General features: G+C 45.1%; 2 protein-coding genes across 4 annotated transcripts in view; both read right to left on the bottom strand.

Moving 5' to 3' along the window:
• The window catches only part of arfgef2 (ADP-ribosylation factor guanine nucleotide-exchange factor 2 (brefeldin A-inhibited)), a 35,026-nt gene extending 34,033 nt beyond the window's left edge, over positions 1 to 993 (bottom strand). For all 3 annotated transcript variants that reach the window (XM_069708349.1, XM_069708351.1, XM_069708350.1), the window contains exon 1: positions 567 to 993. In XM_069708349.1, the coding sequence (XP_069564450.1) occupies positions 567 to 732 (166 nt within the window). In that variant the 5' untranslated portion in view covers positions 733 to 993. The remainder of the gene's footprint in view (positions 1 to 566) is intronic.
• Positions 994 to 4,365: 3,372 nt separating this feature from the next.
• On the bottom strand, positions 4,366 to 24,515 carry pard6b (par-6 partitioning defective 6 homolog beta (C. elegans)). Its single transcript, XM_069708352.1, has 3 exons — positions 24,151 to 24,515; positions 21,819 to 22,041; positions 4,366 to 5,448 (listed from the first exon to the last, which is right to left on the bottom strand). Exons 1-3 carry the CDS (start codon positions 24,211 to 24,213, stop codon positions 4,493 to 4,495), a joined length of 1,242 nt encoding a protein of 413 aa, XP_069564453.1. The 5' UTR covers positions 24,214 to 24,515; the 3' UTR covers positions 4,366 to 4,492.
• Between the last annotated feature and the right edge of the window lie 1,042 nt (positions 24,516 to 25,557).

Genomic DNA, 25,557 nt, shown 5'->3' with positions numbered 1-25,557 from the left:
CATACTCACATCGTTTTGCTTTTACATTGACTTCATTGTTGTTGTTGTTGTTGTTGTTGTGACCTATACTCTGTTGTTATTTTTATGTGGCGATATTATGATGTAAACTTTGTTTTGTCTACAACTGTACATTTTTAAACGTTATCCAGCTGGAGGCTTCAAATAAAAGCCCACTGGGTTGTTGTTGTTGTTGTTGTTGTTGTGCTTCTCTGCACTGAATATGTTGTTATTTAGTGAACCCTGGTGGTTTGAGATCCGTGACCGTGTTGACGTCACAGGACCAACACGGGTCGGTCGGTCCGGTTAGCTCACCGGGCTCGCGACGGCTACACCTGAGCGCGTGTTCACCTGGCGGTGACGTGATCAATAAACGAGCCGCGCGAGCGACGATGTGAAACACCGTGATCCAGCTGTCAGTCAACCGGCTGAGGGCCGGACCGGGCCGGGCCGGACCGGGCCGTGCTAACGTTAGCTCCTCCTGTCTGAGACGAGCACAAACCACAGAACACGACACGTACGGAAACACACGGAACCGGGCCGGACCGGGCCGGACCGGGCCCACTCACCCAGCGCCACCTGGCAGGCCTTGCGCAGCTGCCCGTGCTGACTCCTCTTCACCTCCTTGTCCGCGAGGATCTTCTCCAGCGCGCGAGACAGAAACATGCTCTTGGTTTTACAGTTTTCCGCCTTCGACTGCGACTTCTGTTGTTGTTGTTGTTGTTGTTGTTGCATCTCTCGGTTCTCGCTGCCGCTCCTCCCTCAGGCCGACATCTTCCGGCCGGGCCCCGCGACTGGAGCAGGTGACGAAGGGGGAAAGATAACGGAAACGCCAAGGCTATCGGTGTCAGTCCGGTGGAGCTGCTAACCTCAGCTCAGCGCCGCCATGCTTGGTGACACGTCACGTCACGTGACGCTCAGCTGTCCGTGCTCGACAGCAGCACCCGGAGGAGCAGGCGGCCTCCTGAAGGGAGGCGGGACACGTGGCGGTGCGGCTGGACGTGTAGAGCAGATATACTCACACCTGTTTGGTTCAATGTGCCGCTCGATGTTGCGCGGACGGAGCAACAGGTCGTCGTTTCCACCGCTGAAATAAACCGAGCAAAGAACAAACACTTCCGGGAATGTCCTGCAGGTGGCGCCAAACACCACAACGTGTTCAAATGAGCTGCTGAGTCCACGGCGTGCCTCCTGCTCCTCCTCCTCCTCCTGCTCCTGCTCCTCCTCCTCCTCCTCTGATCAATATATAACATCATTTACCACACACACACACACACACGTTGTTGCTACATATTAGTTTATTTTTTCCAGCGCCTCCAAAATCAGCAGTTACAGGTGAACAACTCTTCATTCATATATCTCCAGTTCAATCTTAACATTTTCATTTAATGTGATACAAATTTACATCATATATAGCATTGATATGAAAATACTGACAATCTTCATTACAAATCTATAGCACAGGATTTATCTGGCAAGCAAAAATCATTGCTCATCACTTAAAAAAACAAAAAAAACACCATAATCAAAGCAAAACATTTAGCCTGTTTTGAGGTTGCACTATTACAACCCCCCCCCCCCCCGCAAAATAATAACAATAATTCACAGTATGAAAAAAAACAATAAGTGTCACGTCTTTAGCCAGAAGAATAAAAAAAATCACCTACTAAAATCTTCTCTAGTGGGCAATAAAATATCGTGAGATTTATGACCGAAACAATCACGAATGAACAACAAAAAATAACATCAGTTATATAAAAATAAAGTCACAAAATTGTGTACAAAGACAGAAAATATGCAGACTGATTAGAGAATAAATTAAAAAAACTTCGCTGTGGTTACAATCCCGGTGTCCTGTGGTAAAAGTTAGAAAATAAATTAACAATGATTTCTAAAAGTCTTACGATTCGTCACCTGTGTTAAATGTCGGGAATGAAAGAAGACGAGAGTCCCGCCAGCGTGTGCTGAACCACGAAAGGCCAAAAGAAGATGCAGACAGGAGAGGATGTGCAAACATGAGCTGTGTTGGTTTCCAGTCTGAGATGTTCACTGAACGTGACTGAAGAATAAATCCACACTAAAGTCAGCAGTTCTAACCGGAGAGCAAAATACGCTGCGACATCAATAAGAAATAATCGAGGCTCTGCTGCGACCTCAGGGAGGCCGTTAGCAGCACGTGGTGATGACGGACCGACGGGCGTCCAATAAACGCTACGGATCCGCTTCGTGAACAGGAACCGCCGCTGTCAGAACCGCTTCCGTCTGAGATCGTGAACTCACGTTTTTCTGAGTGAATTCTTCCTGAAAAAATCCTACGAGTGAAGTCGAAGTGATTCAGGAGACGACGGTAAATAAAAAGAGTTTTTATAAACTTGATTCTAATCTGTCAAAAACAGCTGTTTTGCTTTGAAGGAAGTTCGTGAGGAGCCCGATGTCACCACACACAAAGTCCGGGTCGGTCCACTGAGGACTGTTGAGGTGTCGACCTCAGGTTCATTTTAAAACTACTGGAGCAGCCTTTAACCAATCAGCATCGACCGTCCTATACTGTATGACGTGCGCTGAAACTCGATTGAACTTCAGGCAGGCAGAAATCACATTTTTGTCGTACCTGAATTGATTTCTGAAAGTCTGAACAACAACAACAAAAAACACGATTTGCGATTTTTTTTTTTTATTTTTTTTTTTTGCAATCTGGATCCAAAACCACATTTGAAGATTCCAGTCGGATTTCTGCAGATGCGTCTTGAGTTCGGACGCATCTGCTGACTCGGATCGGGTTTCTTGCATCTCTGCACGTACGTCGTTACCATAGCAACCCACGCATATAAATCAGTGACATCTGACAAATGCGATCTGTTCACTTTCAAAATAGCAGTCCGGACTGTCCATTCCTCAAGATCTGATCTGAGAAGAGCCTCGGCCACGCCCACTAGCTGCTGATTGGTCCGCTTTGAGCGAGCCTTAACGAGCAAACAGGGTTTCTAGACTGAAGCAGGTGGAAGTTTAGTTCATTACAGACAATGAAAGCAACTATTTCAATGGAAAACACCAACGACAGGTTGGCGCTGAAACCTGCCTCACCTTCGTCAAACAGAGAGTGCCTCAGTGTGTGTGTGTGTGTGTGTGTGTGTGTGTGTGTGTGTGTGTGTGTGTGTGTGTGTGTGTGTGTGTGTGTTTCAGTGTATATCGTCACTGTATGGATCTGTTGTTTCAACTCACTTTAATTATTTGCCAACCGTTAAAAGTTCAGCTGTTATTGAGCCATTTAAGACCAAAGTCTATATTTAGAAGCAGGTCTGAAAACAAGCTGTTGTGTTAAATTCTCTCAACAAGAAGAATCGAAATACAAAAATATTGCAGAAAATACTGGAGAACACTTTTTATACGCAGATGGCCCGGCCTGGAAAACAACAGAGATGAACGTAATGTACAGATATATCGAGTCGTAATCCAGAAATAAAACACAGAGGGGAAGAAAACAAACAAAACCAAATTAAAAAAATCACATTCACATTTTGTCATTTGTACACATGCAGCAGGGGAAATAGCCCTTGTCACGGAAAGAAGAAGAAGGAGTGCAATATGAAAGAGATCCGAGAGGGAAATTAATTCATAAATGTCAGGTGGAAAGTGGGCAGTCACTTGTGTGAAGTATTAATATTAATAATAATAATAAAAAAGACAAGAAGGAAACAAAATAAGTAAAATAAAATGATCACAGGCTTCATGGTAAAGGGGATTTTTCTGAGGACGAGCGGTCCCGAAGAATTATTAAAAATCATCAAGCTTTCATTATCAGTTATCTTTACCTCAGAAGAAATAATAGTCAATAACAAGCTCAAAGCATCTGAACCCAGACTTAGCCGGTTTCTGCTCCATTAAAAACAACTTGTCGCTTGCTGCTTCATGTGGGAAGCGACGCATGCTGTCAGGTGGTCCTGGTGAGGTGCAGGGTGGGTGGGTGGAGGGTGAGGGGAGAGGGGGGTGGAGGGTGGGGGGTGAGGGGAGAGGGGGTGGAGGGTGGAGGGTGCATGAGGGGACGAGGCAAAAAACAACAACAAAAAAACAGCCACAGATTGTCGAGAAATGCCGGAGCTGAAGAGTCCTGCTGCAGAGCGGGAAGGTGACTCGTCTCCGCCCTCTACAGGAAGCTCGCTGCAACAGCAGCTGTGGAGGTTAAAAACAAGTGCTCCCAGTGGTTTTAAAAATAATGTGGAGGACAGCAGGGAATCAAACTACATCCCTCCTTTCACATGCCTGCAGAAGTAGGCGGGAGGGGGGGGGGGGCACCACTATGGCACACACGTGTGGTCATTGGCATGTAGAGGAGGAAAGCAGTGGGATATACAAACAGTGTCAGACTTGAATGTACCCCCCACACACACACACACACACACACACACACACACACACACACACACACACACACACACACACACACACACACCCCCCACCGACGGTGTGTCTCCAGTGTTTCGTGTGTGAACGCCCCCTACAGCGTTATCACTGTGCCGTCCTCCTCCAGACTCCGCCCCTCCATCGCTCTGTCCGGGGACGGCGTGGTAGAAGGAGCGTTGGCGTTGCTTAGCGACCCGACGCTGCCGCTGGCAGGCAGGGTCCCGTTGGCGTTGATGGAGTGGGTGGAGGTGGAGGTGGAGGTGGGGGCGGTGCGCAGGTTGAGGTGCAGCTCGTACCGAGGCAGCGAGGGCATGCTGTAGTTGGAGGCGGCGCGTCTGATTGGCTCGGCCTCGCCGCCCACCTCGATCACCAGGTCCTCGTCGTCCTCGTCGCTCTCCAGCTCGCCGACGGGGAAGTTCTGGATGATGTGCGACGGCATGGAGGCGGCGGCGCCGTGCGACGAGAAGCCGTAGTAGCTGGCGCCGCTGTCCGACGAGCGCCCCGAGCTGCCGGACGCCGCGCCTCCTCCTCCTCCTCCTCCTCCTCCTTCTCCTCCTCCTCCTCGGACCACGTTGTTCCGCTGGTTAGCCGGCTTCACCGTGATGATCAGGTTGTGGCTGTTGGCGATCATCATGTCCGTCACCTGGTCCAGAGACTTGCCGGCCACCTCGATGCCGTTCACCTCCAGCACCTCGTCGTTGACCGCCAGCAGCCCGGTGCTCTCGGCCAGCCCGCCGGGCACCATGCGGGAGATGAAGATGCCCGGGACCTTCTCCAGGCCCTGCGGCGTGACGCGGACGCTGGAGCCGTCGCGGATGTAGAAGCCCAGCGGCTTCTCCTGGCCGTGCTTGTACAGCCGGACGCGGCGGTGCGTCTCCGGGAGGATGTCCACGTCGATGATGGAGGACACGGGGCGGAAGTCTCTGGGGAGGCTGATGATCACCGGCGGCTTTTTCCTGTTGGCGTCGGGCCGCAGAAGAACCGCCGACAGCACCGTGTTCTTCTTCCTGGTCAACGAGTCGGTGCCGAACGTCGTGTAATCAGCTTCCTCTGCAGAAGTAGAGAAGAGGGAGAGAGAAACAGGGCACGTTAACGAAGCTGCCTGGTTTTCCATCAATCTCCCGACTTGTTTTCCAGGCTGACGTTCTGTTGCATCATGTAGTTTAAGGAGGGTTAAACTACAGCTGCTTCAGGCCGCACTGCTGCCGCGGCCGACCGAGCGCTGCGTCCGACTCCCGGCGCTCTCTGACACGCCGATCAGCTGATACGCTGCGTACGGCGTCGCAGGTGCATGCGGGGAGCAGATACGCTGCATTACAGATCTAATGAGCACATGGTCTGATTATCCACATGACTTCTCCACTCAGCCTGAACAATAACTGCATCCAACCATCCGGGAAACAACACGACACCTCAAAGTACATCAATAAATCACAACATCAGACGGAAAAACACATTTTAAAACACGTGTCATTTAAAACAAGCAGTGATTTTATTTATTTTTTTAGGCAGAAGCTGCAGCTAAAAAAAGCTCTTTCATCTAATTCAGTCTCAGTGTTACTAAATATGAAGCGTGAAGCTATTTACACATTTTGGTCCTTTGAACTCGATGAAACCAGGTGGCTGTGACCCAAAATATGCTTCATGAATATAATCTTGTATTTCAGTGTAACGGGAGGTTAAAGAGGAGCAGCTGACGGCGGTGTACGAACACCAGTGAGTCTTAGATCTCACTGATGTACAGGACAATACAAAAATATCACACGTCAGAAGTAAATAAACCTGCTGACAAGCTCGCTATATCTAATTCTGGTTTCATTCATTTAATGAAAAAAATGTCAAGTTGTAGTTTTACTGAGTGCTTTGTGCTCTGACTTCCTGGAGTCCAGCTTATATCTGGAGGAACATGTGGTTTCACTCTTCATATGGATTTAACCGATGTAAAATAATGTGTTAATATTATTTATATAAAATATACATATTATTTATAGTTATGTAATGTGAGCTTTTTGTTGTCATTACCTGACAGAATCAGGTTAATATTTTCCTCATGTTTCCAGCCTTTACCTGAAGCTAAAATCAGTGTCTCCTAATTTCATTTAAAGGCCCCATATAGTTTAAATTCAGATGTTTTTGTCATTTTTGATTCAGAAGAAGATCTCGTTGCTCTATAAATACTCAAAGCTTGAGTTTGTGATGTCACAAACTCGCACTAACATCATATATCATATATCCGCCCTCAGCACAGCCCACTTGTCCAACCTTTTATCTGGAAGTAGCAGAGCAGTCACCAGTGGTTGGCCTGAGCAGGTGTCACTCAAAAAAACAGTCAGCCAATCAGAAGAGAGGAACATTGATCCTAATAAGCCTTAAAGACACAGACACTAAACAGCCTGTTGTTGGAGGAGCTCCAGAGAGGTCATGTTCACGTAGACTGAGATTTCTTTAGATACTTAAACCAGAAAAATATCTTCTTCTCAATAAAACACTGTAAAAGTGTCAAATATGTATTTATTTAAATCCTCTCAGCAAGATCGAATGTTGAGCTCCTTTCTGAGAAGTTTGAATATGACAAAAAGCCCACGTTTGAAGCAGGAATCATGTTCACATATTTTCTGCATGAGTCGCCAGGATGTCCTTTATGAGCTAACTCTCAACTTTAACCCAACATGGCTGATATGAACTCTGTCTCATTAATAGTTAACCAGCATCATACAAAGCAGCTAAACATTAACATCTCTGTAACTTTCACGTTCTCTTTTCCAGCACTCAGCTGCGGTTATTTTTATCATCTTTTCTTTTGAATATGTCCTCGATGTTTTCACGTTTTCCAAACTCCTCACCGCCTGCTGTTTTGACAGCACTTTCTAAACTCTGTTTTTAGATGAAAGTACTCTATAAATAAAGCTCCGGTGATCTTACACTGCTTATCCTCCGCTCTGTGTGTGTGTGTGTGTGTGTGTGTGTGTGTGTGTGTGTGTGTGTGTGTGTGTGTGTGTGTGTGTGTGTGTGTGTGTGTGTGTGTGTGTGTGTGTGTGTGTGTGTGTGTGTGTGTGTGTGTGTGTGTGTGTGTGTGTGTGTGTGTGTGTGTGTGTGTGTGTGTGTGTGAGTGTGTGAGAGTAATCTGGGAAAATATCCACTGAGGTAGCTGATAAAGATTCAGGCTCTCAGGTTGTGACAGGTACGTACCCCAACACTCCCCTCGACATCACCCAAAACCAAAACAAAGGATCGATTGTCCCGAGAAAGAGCAGCGCTCTCACGTTTCAGTTCCCATGAGCCACAAGTTTAGTGTATACACACTTACAATATGTTCGCCAGCTCTGACTTTATGGGCCAACTGAAGGAAGAAATACAGCAATAAGTTTCATCATCTGTTCCTGTTCCTGCTGTTTTTATTCACACATATGGAACCTGAAGAGGAACGTTGAGCAAAACAAAAGGGGCGTACAGGTGGATGTTTCAAAGCACTTGCACACACACACACACACACACACACACACACACACACACACACACACACACACACACACACACACACACACACACACACACACACACACACTCTCTCTCTCCGTCTGACACAAGGCTTCTTCTTGCAGTGCAGTCATGCATGGAAGGACGCGGCGCTGCACATCTCATTTCACTCTTTCTTGACTCCTTTTCATCTAAACCATCCCTCCATCTCCAGAGCTGACAATGGAGTTATAGTGGAGGAAGGAGAACGTGACGCTACCTCAGGGCCACACACACACACACACACACACACACACACACACACACACACACACACACACACACACACACACACACACACACACACACACGTGCATGTATATGGTTTATCCTTGGTTAGCGATGATGCCTGAGTCCTGCTGAACTGCAGCACAGAGAAACCAGATACCCTGAAAAACCATCGTTACATTACAGCTCATCAGAGCAAGCGAAGCTCTCAGTCTAATTGGCTGCTGAGGCCCGTTGGCTGAAGTTCGTCTACAAACACACACGCTTCCACATGACCTGCTTTTGTTTCCATTGTTTCACCGACACACAGAGCTGCAGAATAACGAGGCTGTAATGATAAAAATAATATCCTGGCTGATGTTTACTTTTTGTAAAAAGAAAGAAAAAAGACAATTAAATGCCCCCGTTAAAGGTCGTTACATAGCAACAATATGGTCCCGTCTTTTGTTGTCACCGTGGTAACAAGTGAAGACATCCGATGTAAATAGACGGCATCAAGGAAACACACATGTGAATTAATAGATCAATACGGATGTTAATCTTTGGAAACTTGTTTGTCATTTCCAACACAAGGTCACTCATCTATTATGGTGCGTTCAGGAAGCTGGGAAATGGGAAAGATCCGACTTGGTAGTGTTGACATGACAACGACAAAGAAACAACATGGCAGCCTTCAGGAAATCTATCTGCTGTCTGAATACAGAAAAAACCTCGTCATCACCCATGTTGACCGTCACCTGGACGAAATGTCTTTGTACGTCTACACTACATTTGGACATCATTTTTAGCAGATAATGTTTAAGACAGTCAACAAACTAATGGCAACAAATTAACAGCAACAAAGTAACGGCAACAAATTAACAGCAACAAAGTAATGGCAACAAAGTAACAGCAACAAAGTAACAACAACAAAGTAACAGCAACAAAGTAACGCAACAAAGTAACGGCAACAAAGTAACAGCAACAAACTAACGGCAACAAACTAATGGCAACAAAGTAACGGCAACAAAGTAACGCAACAAAGTAACGGCAACAAAGTAACGCAACAAAATAACGGCAACAAAGTAACAGCAACAAAGTAACGGCAACAAACTAATGGCAACAAAGTAACGGCAACAAAGTAATGGCAATGAAGTAACGGCAACAAACTAATGGCAACAAAGTAACGGCAACAAAGTAACGGCAACAAAGTAACGCAACAAACTAACGGCAACAAAGTAACAGCAGTCTATGGAGCCGGAGGCTTTTTGGAGCCGACCTCTAGTGGCACTCGCTGGTATTGCATCTTAAGACACTTCTGGATCGGAACCATTTTACAGACCTGGAAGCTACAAATACTTTTATAAACACACTGTGGGTCAAACAAAAAGAAGGTTGCATCATGGGAAATGTAGGGTCCAGCGTGTTTGAAGCTTGATCAGTACTTCAAATTAACAGTCAGGATATTTTGACCTCAGCTGATTTGATTTTCACTTGTTTCTAATTGTTTGATCTCTGCTGTAACGTCCCTGAAGTGAAACACCAACCTTCACATCACCGACGCCTGGTTATCTCTTGTGCTTCCCTTTGTCTACTCCTCATACAATAACCGTGACATGAGATCCACCTGCAGCGTATCAGACTCAAGTCTTCATTCTTTGGGGCGTAATTCACAGAGGCTGAACAGAAAGATAATCAGGTCCGGTATTCTAACTATGTGCTGGCTGCTTTGATTTCCCACTTTGAATGGAGTGAAGGAAGCCGAGCAGTGGAGGAGAAAATGACACGTCGTCACAAGTGAGGACACACGCGGTGATGCTCAGTCAGTCCTGTGTGTAGTATGTAACCAACACACACACACACGCACACACACACACACACACACACACACACACACACACACACACACACACACACACACACACACACTAATGCATCTCTGGCCCGCTGCCTCAGGAGAGGAAACCAGTTGTGTGAAGCGGCACGCATCGGTGGACCACGTCACTTCCCTCAGCGCTCTGTCCTTCACACGCCATGAACGCATCACGCTCCGACTCTGGACTTGTGGCATTAAAAGAGCCGGCGTTAACGGTGCAGAAGAAACCCGGGTGTTCAAAAAACACGCCACGGATATTGACACTATCACCACGGGAGCAAAAATATATGACAGGAAAAAAAACTAACTATTTCTAACATATTTTTGTTTGCTTTTAAAAAACACGTGCATCTGTAGAGCTGCAACTTTTCAGTGGATGATAATTATATATTATATAATTCACTTCACACCCACTCCTTCACAACACTCCTGGTTTCACTGTATTATGATGATGTGATGATGCTGACAGTACGGGAAGACGAGACACGTCCCCGCACCGTGATCCCTGACGCCAGCTTCCTGGTACCAGCCGGCTGCTGCGTCAGGGAAACCTGATACCCGTGTCCAGGTGACACAACACAACCAGGAAGGAGCTGCAAGCACGGCCATTATCACCACGACGACTGCTGCCTCCTCCTTCATGTTCAAGGTCTTAATGCAGCTGCTACTGAACTGGTGCAGTTACAGATAGCAGAAAATATCCATCCAAGTAGAAACCTTGTTATATTATATGATACATAAATGGTGCAGCCAAAAGCTGAAGACTACAACAAAATAATAATCAGTCCCTTCAGGATTTTTTTTGTGATTAAAAGATGTTTGATTTTGGAGCTGATTTTCGAATTGGAAAATGTGAAGACCACATTTCCCACAAACCCATCACTTCCTGGTTTTCTGCTCGTTCTGGTTTCATCCGGTTTTATTTGGTGATGAGAGGAGAACCCTGCTGATTGTAAATGAGGAGTTATTTTTGTTAATAAAGCAAGATTTTTCTGAAAAGACTACTTTATTAATTTGTTAATACTTTCAGATTCTGCTAACGACATTTTTTACTGAAAGAAAAAAAATCGCTGGAATTTTGCAAAACTGCAAGTTCCCGCAAATATTGCCGAGATTGCTTGAATTTGCATTAATTATTGCGATACCAAGATAATAAGTGAATAACAATCGCTGTCTGTGAAACCGGCCTGAAGTGTTCAAACAGAATAAGTCTGAAGGAGAAAAGTGAGAAAAACACAAAGCGGCTGAAGGTTTCGGTGTTCTGGAAACAGTCAGGTCTGTTGATGACAAGCCGGGATGTTCACCACACAGCCGGAGACACCGTGCTCCTGACACCGAGCCATGCAGGAGGGGCGGGGGGGGGGGGGGGTGGAGAAAAACCAGGGGTGGTGCAAAACAGAAGAAACCAGAAGGACAGACAGAAACACAGAAGAAGAAAAAACAGAGGAGAGAGAGTGAAGTGAAGAAAAGAAAAGAAAAGAAAAGAAAAGAAAAGAAAAGAAAAGAAAAGAAAAGAAAAGAAAAGAAAAGAAAAGAAAAGAAAAGAAAAGAAAAGAAAAGAGAGGAGGAGGAGGAGGAGGAGGAGGAGGAGGAGGATGATAAAAAAAAAAAAAAACTTAACTTTCAAAGGAGTACATTCCCGGAGGGTTTCTATTCCTGGTGTGGTGAGCATACCTCCCTGATAAAAGTGCCTTAATGCTGCTGATAAGAGGAGGAGAAAGGTTACGGAGGGAGCGCCGACAGGAGGAACACGACACTGAGGAAGACTACAGATACGAGGAAGATGCTTCAGCAGAAGAAGCACATGATGTGTAATCGAACTGATAATTTGATGAATTACTTCTTCGATTCATTATTCAGAAGACGACGGAGGGGTCGTGAACATAATCCGGCTCCTACGAATTCTCCATCGCACTCATCAGTCCTGCTTTATTACCGCGTCTCGACAGGAGACATTTATCAGAAAAAGAAATCCCCCAAACTGAGATCCAGCGTGTAGCTTTAATGAAGCAGAGTGTGATGCAGCTGACGAACAGGCTTAATGCAGAATTAATGCGTTTTCTGTCTTGTAGCTGCAGCATGAAGCAGTTCCATCAATTCCATCTCTGCTGAAACAGACTCATCTCTGTCCGTCCTGTAGGACTTCCTGTTACCTGGACTGTACTCTTTTGGCTCTTTAGCTTGAGTCTTTATTTTTCTGTGGTCCATCTCCGTCCTGCACATTCTCCTTTTCTCTGTCGTCGCAGTGTTTTTTTTTTTTTAAAGCTACCGTTGCCGCTAGTGCAGGTCTTCAGGGTCCTTTGAGGACAGATGTAGAAGCATTGTGTCTGGGACGGTGACTAGAAGAAGAGACTGCTGTCGGTTTCAGTACCCGGTTGCAGGACGGGGGTGGGGACGGGGGATGGGGACACGGGGGTGCTGAGTGTGTCTGGGGAGCCGGCAAAAGCCGGGTCTAAAAAAAAAGCCAGCCTCCTGCACAGCCCTGTGACCTGCAGCCTCACGGAGGAGAAAGGAGGACTGGAGGTCTGGGGGGGAGGGAAGGGGAGGGGGGAGGCAGGAGGAGGAGGGAGGAGTCGCCACGGGGACTCCGGGAAGACAGAGGACAGGAGTCTCGCCTCACAAGCCTGTCGCTCATGAATACGTCTGAATACGGACGCCACTGTGGAGGGACGCTCTGCTTCTGGATCTGGAAGACAGGAAACGTTGTCCAGACATCAACTCCATTAGTGAAAAGGATCCCGCTGATTCCGTGTCAATATTTACTGCAGGACACCTCCAATATGAAGATAATTTAACATAAATCATGAAATGAAGGAAGAAATGAAGGAAGAAGTCCATATATATATATATATATATATACATCTGCATCAACCAGTATATATAAAAATATATATAATATATATATATAGATGTATATATATATATATTATATATATATATACACACTGTAACAAAGACCCATCAACACTTCTCCCGTCAACATATCCTCATCTCATCTTAAAGGTCCTTAAAGGTTCTTCTGTAACGACTTTAATGTGTTGAGCACCTGTTTGACGCTAGATAAATAAAACGGGGATAAATCTTGTATTTCTGTCAATACAAGACTAAACTTTCTGACTTTAAACTTGTCCTTGATAATTATTTACAGTCTTTATTTTTCAAGTCTAAAGCCAACATTGACCTGATTATACGTTTATTTAACTGTTACTGGTTGATGCAGATGTTCCTCTTTCTAAAGCCAGGAAGTGAGCGGGGGACGAAATCTAGCTTTAAATAATGATCAAGTGAATTTCAAGTTTTAGTATTTTTTATTGAAGTACTCTTTTGTGCAAAACTGTATTTTACTATTTTCCAGTTGAATAATGGAGCTTGAATATGGAGAAAAATGTGTGTTTTCAGATTCATCTGCTGAAGGGAGACAGTTTCGCTCAGCTCAGTGAAAACTTGTTGTCAAGGGGGCGGGCCTACAAGCGGGATTTGTGACATCACAAATATTCAGGCACTGCATTTGCAAAGATATTTGTAAGTAAATTTGGATCTATATTTGCATATTTGTAGATTAGGGCTCATTTTTAATGAGGTAGAAAATATAAGGTAAAAATATGTTATTTTTGAAATAATTGAAAAAAAATAATATCAGATACAAATTGTTATTCAAAGTAGACTATTTTTTATAGACCTTAATAGAACATGTCAGGAGAGGATCGGTTTCGAGATGTAGGACACCAGACTGCAGTCCTCATTTTCATGTAAGAAAACAAAGCAAGAATATACAAGAACAGGTAATATTCAACATAAGTAAACAAAGAAATAGCTCACACCACCCCCGGTGTCAGGCTGAATGTGGGCATTAAGAATATCAGACTCGTTTCTGTATCCGGGCAGCGAGAGTGAAGACGTGCTTCTGTTCTGTGAGTTTATCCCACTGATGCCTGGAAACCTGCTGAAGCTTTGAGTCAGTGGATGACCAGGAACCGGAGGAGACGGTGCCGAGAACCGATACAAGAAAAAAGCATTTATCTCTTTCAGGCTCGTCTCCGGCTCGGTGATAAGATCGTAATACATTTTAAAAAGTCTGTCGGGATGTGTAATAATCACCTGGAAGTGAAGTACTTTGAAAGGAAGATGAGCTCGCAGAAACCTGAAATATATTTTAATATATGAAAATGAGGCCTGCATTCATGTAAAGGTCACCAATAGAAAGTTAGTGTTTTTCATGTGAATCTTCCCCACTCTGTCAGTGTCCAAATGAAATAGAAATAATTTCTATATGGTGGAAGGATTGCAGGTGAATGGTGTGAGATAAGAGATCTGGTTACACCTGCAGGAAACAATTACAGCGACTCAACTCTCCGTCCGACGGCCACGTTGTTCAGACCGACGGCAGCTCTGGGAATCTTTGTAAAAGAGCAGAAACTCTGAATGCAAAGAAGATGAGGAGCAAATAAAGTGCAAACAGCGACTGTAGTCAGGCAACGGTGTTTTGGGAGCTGCATGTCAGAGCCTGCTGACGGCAGCGCTGCTCGCCAGGGAAAACACGCCGCGGAGGAACTCGCCGATAAGCAGATCAGAGATCATGTTTCATGTCGATATCTCTGGAAGCACCGAGGCTTCGTAATAACAATAAAAAAGAAATACATCGGTCTGCTGCAAGCCAAAATAAAAATTAAATATCACTAATGTTTCTTCACCATTTGGATGGAAACCAGACGTGGAGGCTTTTGGTGATTTCCATCTGTTTGGAAATCTTTCACTTTAGATTTATGGGTTTTTAATTTGAAATAAAAATAACTTTCACACAGTCCTCTCTTCGGTAACAAAGATTTACCATCCCGAGTTCTCCACAGCCGTTTAAACATCACTGACATGAAATGAAATGTGTAAAAAAAACAAGGCTCTTGTTCAGACTGCAAGCAAATCTGACATTTGTTCCCAAATCAGATCTTCAGGAAGCGACTGTCTGCAGTGTTTGAACAGATCAGATCAGATCAGATCAGATCATTTTACAACTGACTTGTAATCACGTTTTTATTTCTGCATTTAAATTTAAAACGGGACACAAACTCTAATCTGATTCTTAAAGGTGTTTGAGGTATTTTTCTTTAAACTGGATATCTGTCCTCGAGGACGTCCACTTGTTAAGATGTCCAAAGTTATCCAGCGCTGGTTTTAATCGGCTGGAGATGGTGATGTCATCATTGTCGGTGTGTTTGGTGCAGAGTCTGACCGGCGGTCAGGAGGAGAGTCGCACCGGGCAGACGAGAATTCAGTTGGTTGAATGTTGTAGAAACACTGGTGGCTGATTTTTATTCAGTCCCTCCAGAAAATCCCAATAATTAACGAAAACTCAAACAATCTCCGTAATATTTATGCGAGTTTGCAAACTTTTTTAAATTCCAGATTTTTCTGAAAAAAATGTTGTCATCAGAATCTGTGCTGAAAATATTAACGACATAAAGTAAGTCTTTTCAAACAAAACACAAATAACTAATTTACAATCAGCACGGTTCTCCTTTTATCCCCAGAACAAACTCTGTTCACCGAAGGAAACAGGAACAAGAGGAGAAACAGGAAGTGACTATCTAATTAAATGTTGGAGGAAGTGATTCCATATTACTGGATGTTAAATGAGTTTTATCCATAAGTCAAACTGTCAGAGATGTCTCTTTGTTTTTGTGCATCTATGTGTTGAGTTAAACGTAGATTCTGCTGAAAACAACGCCAAGCCTCCTTGTTGACTGACCGGGCTCCAGGTCCAGTCCCGGCTGCTGTCCTGTCCAATCTAGCCAGCAGACATGATCAGAGCCTGGCCACATTCCACCCTGAACGCCCCCCTCCTCTCCTCCTCTCCTCTTCTCCTCCCCTCCTCCCTTCTTCCTTCATCTCTTTCTTTCTCCCTCCCTCCCTCCCCAGCCGGGGCCTCACTCTGCATTCCTCCACTCACTAATACTATTCCCACTATCCTCCTCCTCCCTCCCTCTCTGCCTCTCATTGCATTCCTCCCACCCTCCCTCTCCTCCCCCCATGTCTCTAATTACATGCCTTGCTCCAAACAATACCTTCTACATTACTCCCTGTTTAGCACTGTTTACTCTCCTCCTCCCTCCTTCATCCCTCCATCTCTCTTATTACGTTCCTCCTCCACGCATTCCTCCTCCAGTGGAATTATTATACAGCATCCCGGGGAATAATTCATCTCTGTGGAAACACTGGCGGCTGATTTATATTCAGTCCCTCCAGGAAATCACGATAATTAACGCAAATTCAAGCAAACTCTGAAATATTTGCGCAAGCTTGCAATTCTTTTTAAATTCCAGCTATGTTTCCGCAAAAAAATTCATCAGCAGAATCTGTGCTGAAAGTATTAACGACATTAAGTTAAGTCTTTTCAAACAAAATTCACTTTATTAACACAAATAACTCCTCATTCACAATCAGCACGGTTCTCCTCCTCTCACCTCATCACCAAAACAAACGGTGCACTGGAGGAAACCTGAACAAGAGGAGAAACAGGAAGTGACAGGGTTTGTGGGAAATGTGTTCTTCACATTAAAATGATGATTAAATGTTTGTGATCAAAGGAAGTGATTCCATATTACTGGATGTTAAATGAGTTTTGTCCACACGTCCAGTTGTCAGAGACGTCTCTTTGTTGGTTTCATCCAGCAGGTCTATGTGTTGAATGAACATGAATTAAACAGCATCTAAAGCTCTTATTTTGACAGCTGATGTAGTCCTTGTTTCTATATTCCAGTCACAGACGGTCTGTTCTGGAAACATACGCAGCTTTTAGGACCTTTTAGGACCTTTTAGGAGCTTTTATCTCCACGGTCCTCTAAGTTTAATGAACGATTAATTAAAGATTAAAACTAAAATACTTCTATGATGTGCAGCAGGATTATTATCACAGGAAGTGATTACATGTTATTGTTTATCAGGTAATTTTTTTTTGAATTCCCACAATTTGACCGTAAAAAAACTCCATTAAAACTCTGCAAATTACTTTGCAATTTTTGAGAAAATCCGCTGCAAAAATCAAACATCTTTGATCGAAGCTATCACAAAAAAACTCATCGAAGGACTGTCTGTTATTTTCAAAGCCTGAGCTCCAAAACTTCTCTCCTGTGCTCCTCATGACATCTTTTACACCTGCCAGCACGTCTCTGTTGCTTTAATCCTTTCATCTCCATCCTGTTGCACGAATGTCTTCTTCACATATCCGTGAATATCCGTGTCATCTTCTTTGTTTCATGTGCGTGTCTCATTCCCACCACGTCTGTCACGATGCACCTCCATCACCACTGTTACACATTCACTGCATGTCTTATCTCACTCAGCGCTGCTCGACCTTTGCTGTCACACTGTACGTTTCCTTTTCCTCTGGCTAGATGACTCACGCTCTGGTGACCAATCACAGAGGCCATCCCTGTAGAGATACGCAAATACGAGCATTCCTGTCCGTCTCCACACCTTTCCCCTCGACCTGGCTGGTTGGGAGTCACGAGCTGCTCTGAACTGAAACTGCGTGAGCGGACGTCATCAAAACAAACACACGCCCTGAGAGGAGCTACTGAAAACGAGCTGTCACCACAAGCTGCCCTGGAAACTCTCGAAAAGTCGTGTGTTTGCAAACACACAAATGCTCTGAATGACTGACAGCAGCAAACATGGAAAGACGTCTTGTGACGACTCGTGTGCCGCCAATCAAACATAAACCGGGATGCATCTCACAGTTCAGTTTTGCTCGGATCAGAAACTGAAATCAAACATTTCATTTTAATGAGCACTTAGTTTGGAAAAATAAGATTTTACATCATTTTTAATTTGGAAAACTAATCAATAATGTTGGTCTTTTTCAGTGTGGTGCCACTTAAATGAACATATCGATGATTTCTTGTTTTGTTTTCCAATAAAAATTGTTTTTTAGAGTTGTGGAATAACCGACAGGAGATCGTTGATGTGTGAAGTGATTTTTGTGACACAAGTTATTGAGGAAAATTCCGCAAAACAAAATAAAAACACATAATCGTTAACTAAGAGTTGACTAAGTGTACAGTAAAGTTAATTCTGGGGGGAAAAAATGACAGTTAGGAGTGAAGACCTGGGAGAATGATTGACAGCTGATGGAAAACAGAAAACTTATGGTGAAATCATGTTTGAATTTTAGGGTTTTACATGATATGGGTGGTTGCTGATACATATTTTTTGTTCAATAAATGTCAATATTTCAGTGAACAAAACCTTTTTTCTTGCATCCACACGTGTAAAAGGAAACACTGATATACTGTTATATGATTTTTTTTTTAAACCTCCAAACAAACGTCCATGTACTATATAAGTATTAGATTAGGAATCCATCATTTCCAGGCTGTAAAGTCTAAATTCAATCAAACACTAGATTATGTTTTTCAGGAATAACAGTGCATCTGTGTTGCGAAGATCACTGATTTCCATTCATTATATTCTGTAAAAACAAACTGTTGTCATACTACTGAGTCTCTCCCATTAAAAGCTTATGGCTAACAACAAATGATGGTCCGACTGAGGGCCACTGGTCCAGGACCAGCTGGTAAAAGCTGCTGTTTGCTGGTGACTAAAACAATAATCAGTCCACAGGAACAATGACATGAAAACATTTTAAAGAGAAACTAAAATCAGCATCACTCAGTGGGCTGTTTTGTCTTCAACAGCTGACTAACAACAACAAGGTGCTCCACGTCCACCGAGCTCAGTACAAACACCAGAAACCGTCGCTCGAAACAACTCTTATCTTTCAGTGAATCCTTTTGTCCAGACAAGTTTATTCTGATTCAGCATCTCTGAAGCTACTTTAAATATCTACAACTTGAAACATCATGCGTCCCGAAATAACAAATGAAGTTTACACAGACTGTTGTTTCACATGCTGGTAGTAGTAGAGCTCCCAGCATGCTTTGCAGCTCCCATCAGCCTTAAAGCAACTCCAGCACTGTTAATCCATCTATGAACAGGCCTCTTCAGCGGCGCCATGGCAACCGGTAAACAGTGAACACCTCACTGCCAGCTCTACAGTCATCAGCACATTGTTCACAGATGGAGGGGGGGTGGAGGAGTGGGGGGTGGGGGGGCAAAGCTGCTGACTTGTATTGGTGTGTGTGCTGAAGCTACTTAAAGCATGACTGGCACAGACAGCAGTCCACACACACACACACACACACACACACACACACACACACACACACACACACACACACACACACACACACACACACACACACACACACACACACACACACACACACGTCAGCGGCGGACAATAAGACATTAACGTCAGGTCGGTGATGTAGTGTCGAACGCAGAGCCAACAACAATGTGGGTATTATTCAAGAATCAGACCACAACAATACAACAACATACACTCACAGCCTGACATCCATCCACACAACCAGCCGCACAACAATGAATGAAACAAAACCCACAGAGCACACTGGTAGCCTGGATCTGCTCCCTCAGACAGATTCAATGCACGGCCAAAAATAACCCTCATGATGAACTGAAATGTGCCGAGACTTGACACTGTTTTTGCAAAACACACAAATCATGTTAAACTTGTTAACGAGCCCTGACACTGGAGATTGTGTTGATTGTGTGAAGTGACCATATTTGGACGAGATGGGGGAGGAGCCAGAGGTGGATCTGACCGATCTGATTGGAAACCTGACGATACTACGTCCCGCCCACCGATAGCTGTAACCTGACTGCACCACAGGCCTGTCAATCAAACAGACACGCCCCCAAAACCAGGTCTTCTTGAATCTTCTTTTCTAATGAATGAGGGATTATTTTCAGATGGACCTCCAGAAAACTAAGAAGAAGGAGTGACTTTAGCTAACAACACCGAGATAACTGATGGACACATTTTATTCACTTTGGATTTGATGAGAGAAGTTGAATGGGAGTCTATGGAGCCGGAGGCTTTTTGGAGCCGACCTCTAGTGGCACTCGCTGGTATTGCAGCTGAAGACACTTCTGGATCGGAACCATTTTACAGACCTGAAGCTACGAACTTTTTTATAAAGTTTGTGGGTCAAACACATTTCCCACATATCTGTATAATAACACTGGACTGCTGTGAAGTTGAAACAAACTTCGCCCTACACTGCTGCTTTGTCTAAAGTCCTGCTCTTATGCAATAACGACCGACCTCATCACATCTGACGAGCGACCGTCTACGACATTTACATAATTACTCAGTTACAGTCTCAGAGGACACAGTAGTAGACTAGCGTGAGTCTGGACTGATTCACTGTGGTGCGTTTAACACAAACTGGTTCAGTGGAATAACTGCAGCCAAGAGCTAAAAAACTGTGACCCCACGACCCTTCAACTCTGACCTCCCTCCTACGCTGCTGATAACATCCGCCAGCTTGAAGTTAACTCGCCTGATTACATTTACAAAAAAAAAAAAAAGACTACTTAATTTTGGTGTACGGACATTTGTGCAACAAACAAAACAAAGTCATCAGCTCATTATCAGTAAAACAATTTATCCAAAACAAAACAATTTGTCATTCTCAAGTCAAGAGAGCAGGAATCTAAAAATGAGAGAAACCTTCCAGATAAACAAACCGTGCTCATCGTTCGGTGTTTAAAAAGGTCCTGAGATGAGCCGGCCGTTCACCTCACGATGAAACCGTCACTACAGATCACAACTGGTGTCTGTAGATATTGAATAAATTATCTTCACACTGCCGGGCCTTTTAAGCTGGGACCAACCGTATGGTGAAGGTGTGTGTGTGTGTGTGTGTGTGTGTGTGTGTGTGTGTGTGTGTGTGTGTGTGTGTGTGTGTGTGTGTGTGTGTGTGTGTGTGTGTGTGTGTGTGTGTGTGTGTGTGTGTGTGTGTGTGTCTCTAATGTGATGCCTGCTCGCCTGCCGTGTTTTTTTCACGTGTTTTTAGCGTGTGTTGAGTGAGCAGCAGCGAGCCCAGCAGGGGGGCTGGTGTCTGGAGCGTGTAATTGAAACATGGTCCCATGCAGCGCTGCATGGTGACCCCCACTAATCTCCTCCTGACAAAGTGGCTTAGCTTCTATAGGGTCATATGGCACAAGGAGACAGCTTAAACACAACAGACCCCGGGGTCCCCCCCCGGGGTCCCCCCTCCCCCATTCAACAGGTCACACTCCCCAACCACATTGAGTTAATAAACACTTTGAAATCAAAAGAAGGAGCTCATATTCAAATCTGACAGAAACAGGCTGAAACACGTGCCACGATAACGACAAGCGAACTGCGCTCATTGAAATGAATTACAGAAACCAAAACTTCCTCTTTAGGACACACAAAGCATCTATTTGGTCCTGATTATACAACACACAGTGAGGAAGTAACCAACAACAGGAGCCCTGTAAACTGTAGAAAGAGCCTTTGCTCAACCTGAAACCCTCATTTGCACACATGCGACCGCCGTGCTCCGATACGGGACGTCCTGATTGGACGAGCTCCAGCGGGCAGTTTGATAAAGAGAATAAAAATTAAAAAAAGAGAAATATTCATCCTGACTTCATTGTTTCATGAACGCCCTGATAATAAAATGACCACAGGACAAAGCTAGAGGACTCAATGTGGGCAAATTACACGGGAGACATAAAGCCTAAAAAAACAAAGTGGTACGGTGACACTGTCCCATAAATATATCTTTTTATTAGACAAAATAGACGGCGCTTCGACGGCCGATCCCATATTTCAAAGCCAACACAAGACCTTTGTTTGCATTTCCAGTCGGAGAGCAAGATCTGACCCGGCCAACACAAACCGGGCCTCTTTGTTTCGGGCCGCGCTCACCTTTCCTCTGCAGGAACAGCCGGAGCAGAGGGCTGGCGGTGGAGATGGCCTTGTGGTAGTTGTCGTCGTTGTTGATGGGCAGCAGGTCGCCGTGCACGTCGGCGTAGCCCACCAGCAGCTCCACGTTGGGGATGCGGTGCACGTGCTGCAGGAGGCCGTAGAACTCATCGAAGCGGCCGGGCTTCGAGCGGTCCAGAGAGAAGCGACGAAACTCTGCACCGAACTGTGGAGGAGAGCAGACGGTTCACATGTGAGCACCGTCGCACAAACAAATACACACACGCACACACACACACACACACACACACACACACACACACACACACACACACACACACACACACACACACAGGTATGAAGGGAGACTGAGGAAAAGGTTTTGAGAGCCGTGGCTACAAACAAACACTCTCCTGGTAGCTGAGATCATTTCCAAAGCAGCGCGTCCCGTCTCTTCGTCCACGTGATGAATCATTCATACAGACTTCGTCTCTCACTGAATAGCTGCGCTTTTTTACAGGATGTTTGGTGTGCAGCTGTAAAAGAAAGCACGCGTGCATGCAGGTAATGAGTTCAGTCTGACCGGACGGACGGCCGCAGACGTCTCAACTTTAAGCATAATGTCTTCGGTGGTGTTGATGAGCAGAACCAGTTGTTGTGGTTACTGTTGCCCGGCGCTACAATTCACCTCCGACCTGGACCTGTAATCTTCTGCATTAGTGCAATGCACAATTATGTGTAATACAGGTCGGGGTGGAAAAAAGGGAAGGAAGAAGACCAAACCGTCGAAAAGAGCTGGTCAGCATGAAACAGAGAACAAAAGTACAACTTTAATATGTAATCAGCGGTTGGAGGAGGAAGATGTCTGCTAACTAAAGAGATAACGGCCGACAAATACCGATGGGTGATAAATTAAAGGAGAAACATCAAGACGCTTTTTCTAGTGAAGCCGCGACTCTACTCGCTTCTGGTACCGAGTACTTTGTAAGCTACTCTGAAGGGCGGACCAATCAGCGAGCGGCTAACCGAGTTTGTCCCGCCCCCTCCGTCGCTGTGATTGGACGGCTGGTGACAGTGACAAGCAGACATTAACATTTCTCAACTGTGGTAGACCAGAAAAAAACAAAAAGCACAGAATAAAGGTTCAGCACCTCGTCATTAAAGCGATCTGAAAGATACGCTGCGCTCAGGGGAAACACTCGGGTGCAGATGGGCCGGCGTCGGCCCGTTTTGGTGCATGTTGAGATGTACGCCCAGCAGGGCTGGTCATTGGTCAGGAGTCCAGGGAAGAAGAAAACAAACAAACAAACAAACAGACAAACAGACAGTGAAGTGTTCACTGACAGGACTGTTTCAAATCTCCCACAGGTGTTCACAACAGGTGGGAGATGGTCTCAAAGCACCTTCTTTTGTCTCCACTGTTTCCATCTCCACCCACTCATCCATGCAGGGTGCTCCACACGACAACCTCCCGCTCCATCATCTGAGCCACATATGATTCCCATCAAACCATATGATGCCCTACAGACGAGGACCCCCCTCCATCAGAGGGTCAAAGGTCATCACTCAGAATAAGTGTGTATTGATTTGGACCGAACCAGAAGTCCAACAGAACCACTGGACGCCTTCACTGCCTGGCTGGAGGTCAAACAGTGTTGGAGCAGCAGAAACCGCCCCGAGGGCCCGGCTCCTCCACCACCCGCTCCTCCACCACCCGCTCCTCCACCTCCACCACCCGCTCCTCCACCACCCGCTCCTCCACCACCTGCTCCTCCACCACCTGCTCCTCCACCCGCTCCTCCACCTGTGTGTCATCATGTCTCGTTGGGAGCAGCGCCGTGTGAGCGAGGCCGAGACACCTGGACAATAACAACAGGAGCCGGTACCAACCGTCTCACACCGGAGGTTTCACCGTGACTGGGTCAACTCCCCGGGAGGAGGAACATGTTCACCATGGAGTCAGTGTTTGGTGAAGGAGCAGGTGACCTCCACCTCCGAACTGAGAGCAGCCAGCGACAAAACGTCACTTATAACGACGTCACAATTAATGATCAAAGTTTATGAAACCGTATGGCGGGATGAGCACAAAGAGAGGAACCGGGAAATACAACAGAACCGGGAGCTCAGCTCGGGAAGGTTTTATCCGCGGTGTCATTCACGAGACATCATAAACCTGCTGGGAAGCCACTTAGCACTTAATCACACACACACACACACACACACACACACACACACACACACACACACACACACACACACACACACACACACACACACACACACACACACACTCACAGAGTTAAGGACACGACGGACACAACGACCGGAAGCACACCTTGCTCTTCACCTCCACGGCGCTCAGCGACCGGTCGCTCGGTACTCGGTGGTTCTTGTTCATGTTTCGCTCGCAGCGGGACCTCCGCCGCCGAAGAAGAAGAAGAAGAAGAAGAAGAAGCTCCCCCCTTCCCTCCCCCCTTCTCTCCCCCCTTCCCTCCCGCCTCCGTGTATCCGACAACCGTACGTGTGTCCACCGGTTGTTTATCCAGATTTGTCCCGGGACTCCTCAGCGTCCTCCCCTCCTCCTCCGTGCCCGCGGCTGTCCACCGGCCCCGGCTCAGCTCGTCTACTTGTCTCCGCTCATCTGTCCGCTGCGGAGCGGAGCTGCTATCTGGATGTGGACCTCCTCCGACTCCGAGTCGGTACCGCTCTCTCTCTCTCTCTCTCTCTCTCTCTCTCTCTCTCTCTCTCTCGCTCTCTGCAGACGCAAACACTTCAAAATAAAAGCCTCTGTCCTTCTCTCGGACTTCAAAATAAGAGTCATCTTCCAAGCACCAATGTGTCCTGGAAGGTGGGGTCAAAGTGGCTCCCAATAACTGGACCAACATCAGAGCCGAAAGGTTGTTTAGATTTAACTCATGAAGTAAATCTAATCTAATCTAATCTAATTAGATTAGATTAGATTTTAAATTATTTAACGAGCCACTTCTGAAGCTCTCTTGCACTTACCTGAACTACCGCCTTTGAAATGGATAGTGCTTCTTTTATCTTTTATTATTTGTGTTTAGTTTTATGCATTTGATCTGTTCTCATGCATCTCATTTCTTTTTGATATTTCTAAAAGTTCCTTTATATCTGTTTTTATGGGAAACACTGCATGTCATTCTCTTGCTGTGAAGAACTTTGAGCTGTATTTCTTGTATGAAAGGTGCTATACAAATGAAGTTTATTATTATTATTATTATTATTATTATTATCAAGTGGACTTAAATGGCCATATAGTTAAGTATTTCACCACTAGTGGTTAAAGCACTGACGTTGATACATTATTTCTCTGGTTTACGTTTTATTGGGCAAAATGCTGATGCTTATACATTGTCCTTTCAAATTTAAAGCATGTTTAGATTGTACTTTATAACTAAAAATGCTCAGTATATGATTATGTTAGATTCATTAGTAAGATAGCTGCAGCCCAGATAAAGATGTGAAACGTATGTGGATATAAAAAAAAGTAAAACGTCATGGACACCTTGTTTCTGGTTGTATACTGACATCTTCTGGCCAACAGACATACAGACCTCCTGCTGCTGGACACGTCCACGGCAATGTGTCTGGCCCATGGAGCACGATCAACTCCACTCAGTGGGTTTGTGTTCATTTCTTCTTCAGCAAAACACATTTGTGAAGGAGTTCACGGTTTGATCTCATGCTATAAAATGAATCAGATTAATAGCAGCAAGTCAAA

This window comes from Brachyistius frenatus, unplaced genomic scaffold (assembly GCF_029030835.1).
Source record: "Brachyistius frenatus isolate BFR_SWC_R1_liver_20210118 unplaced genomic scaffold, ASM2903083v1 Contig_75, whole genome shotgun sequence".
Lineage (NCBI taxonomy): Eukaryota > Metazoa > Chordata > Actinopteri > Embiotocidae > Brachyistius > Brachyistius frenatus.
Note: the sequence above shows the minus strand (reverse complement) of the source record. Positions and strands in the feature narration are given on the sequence as shown.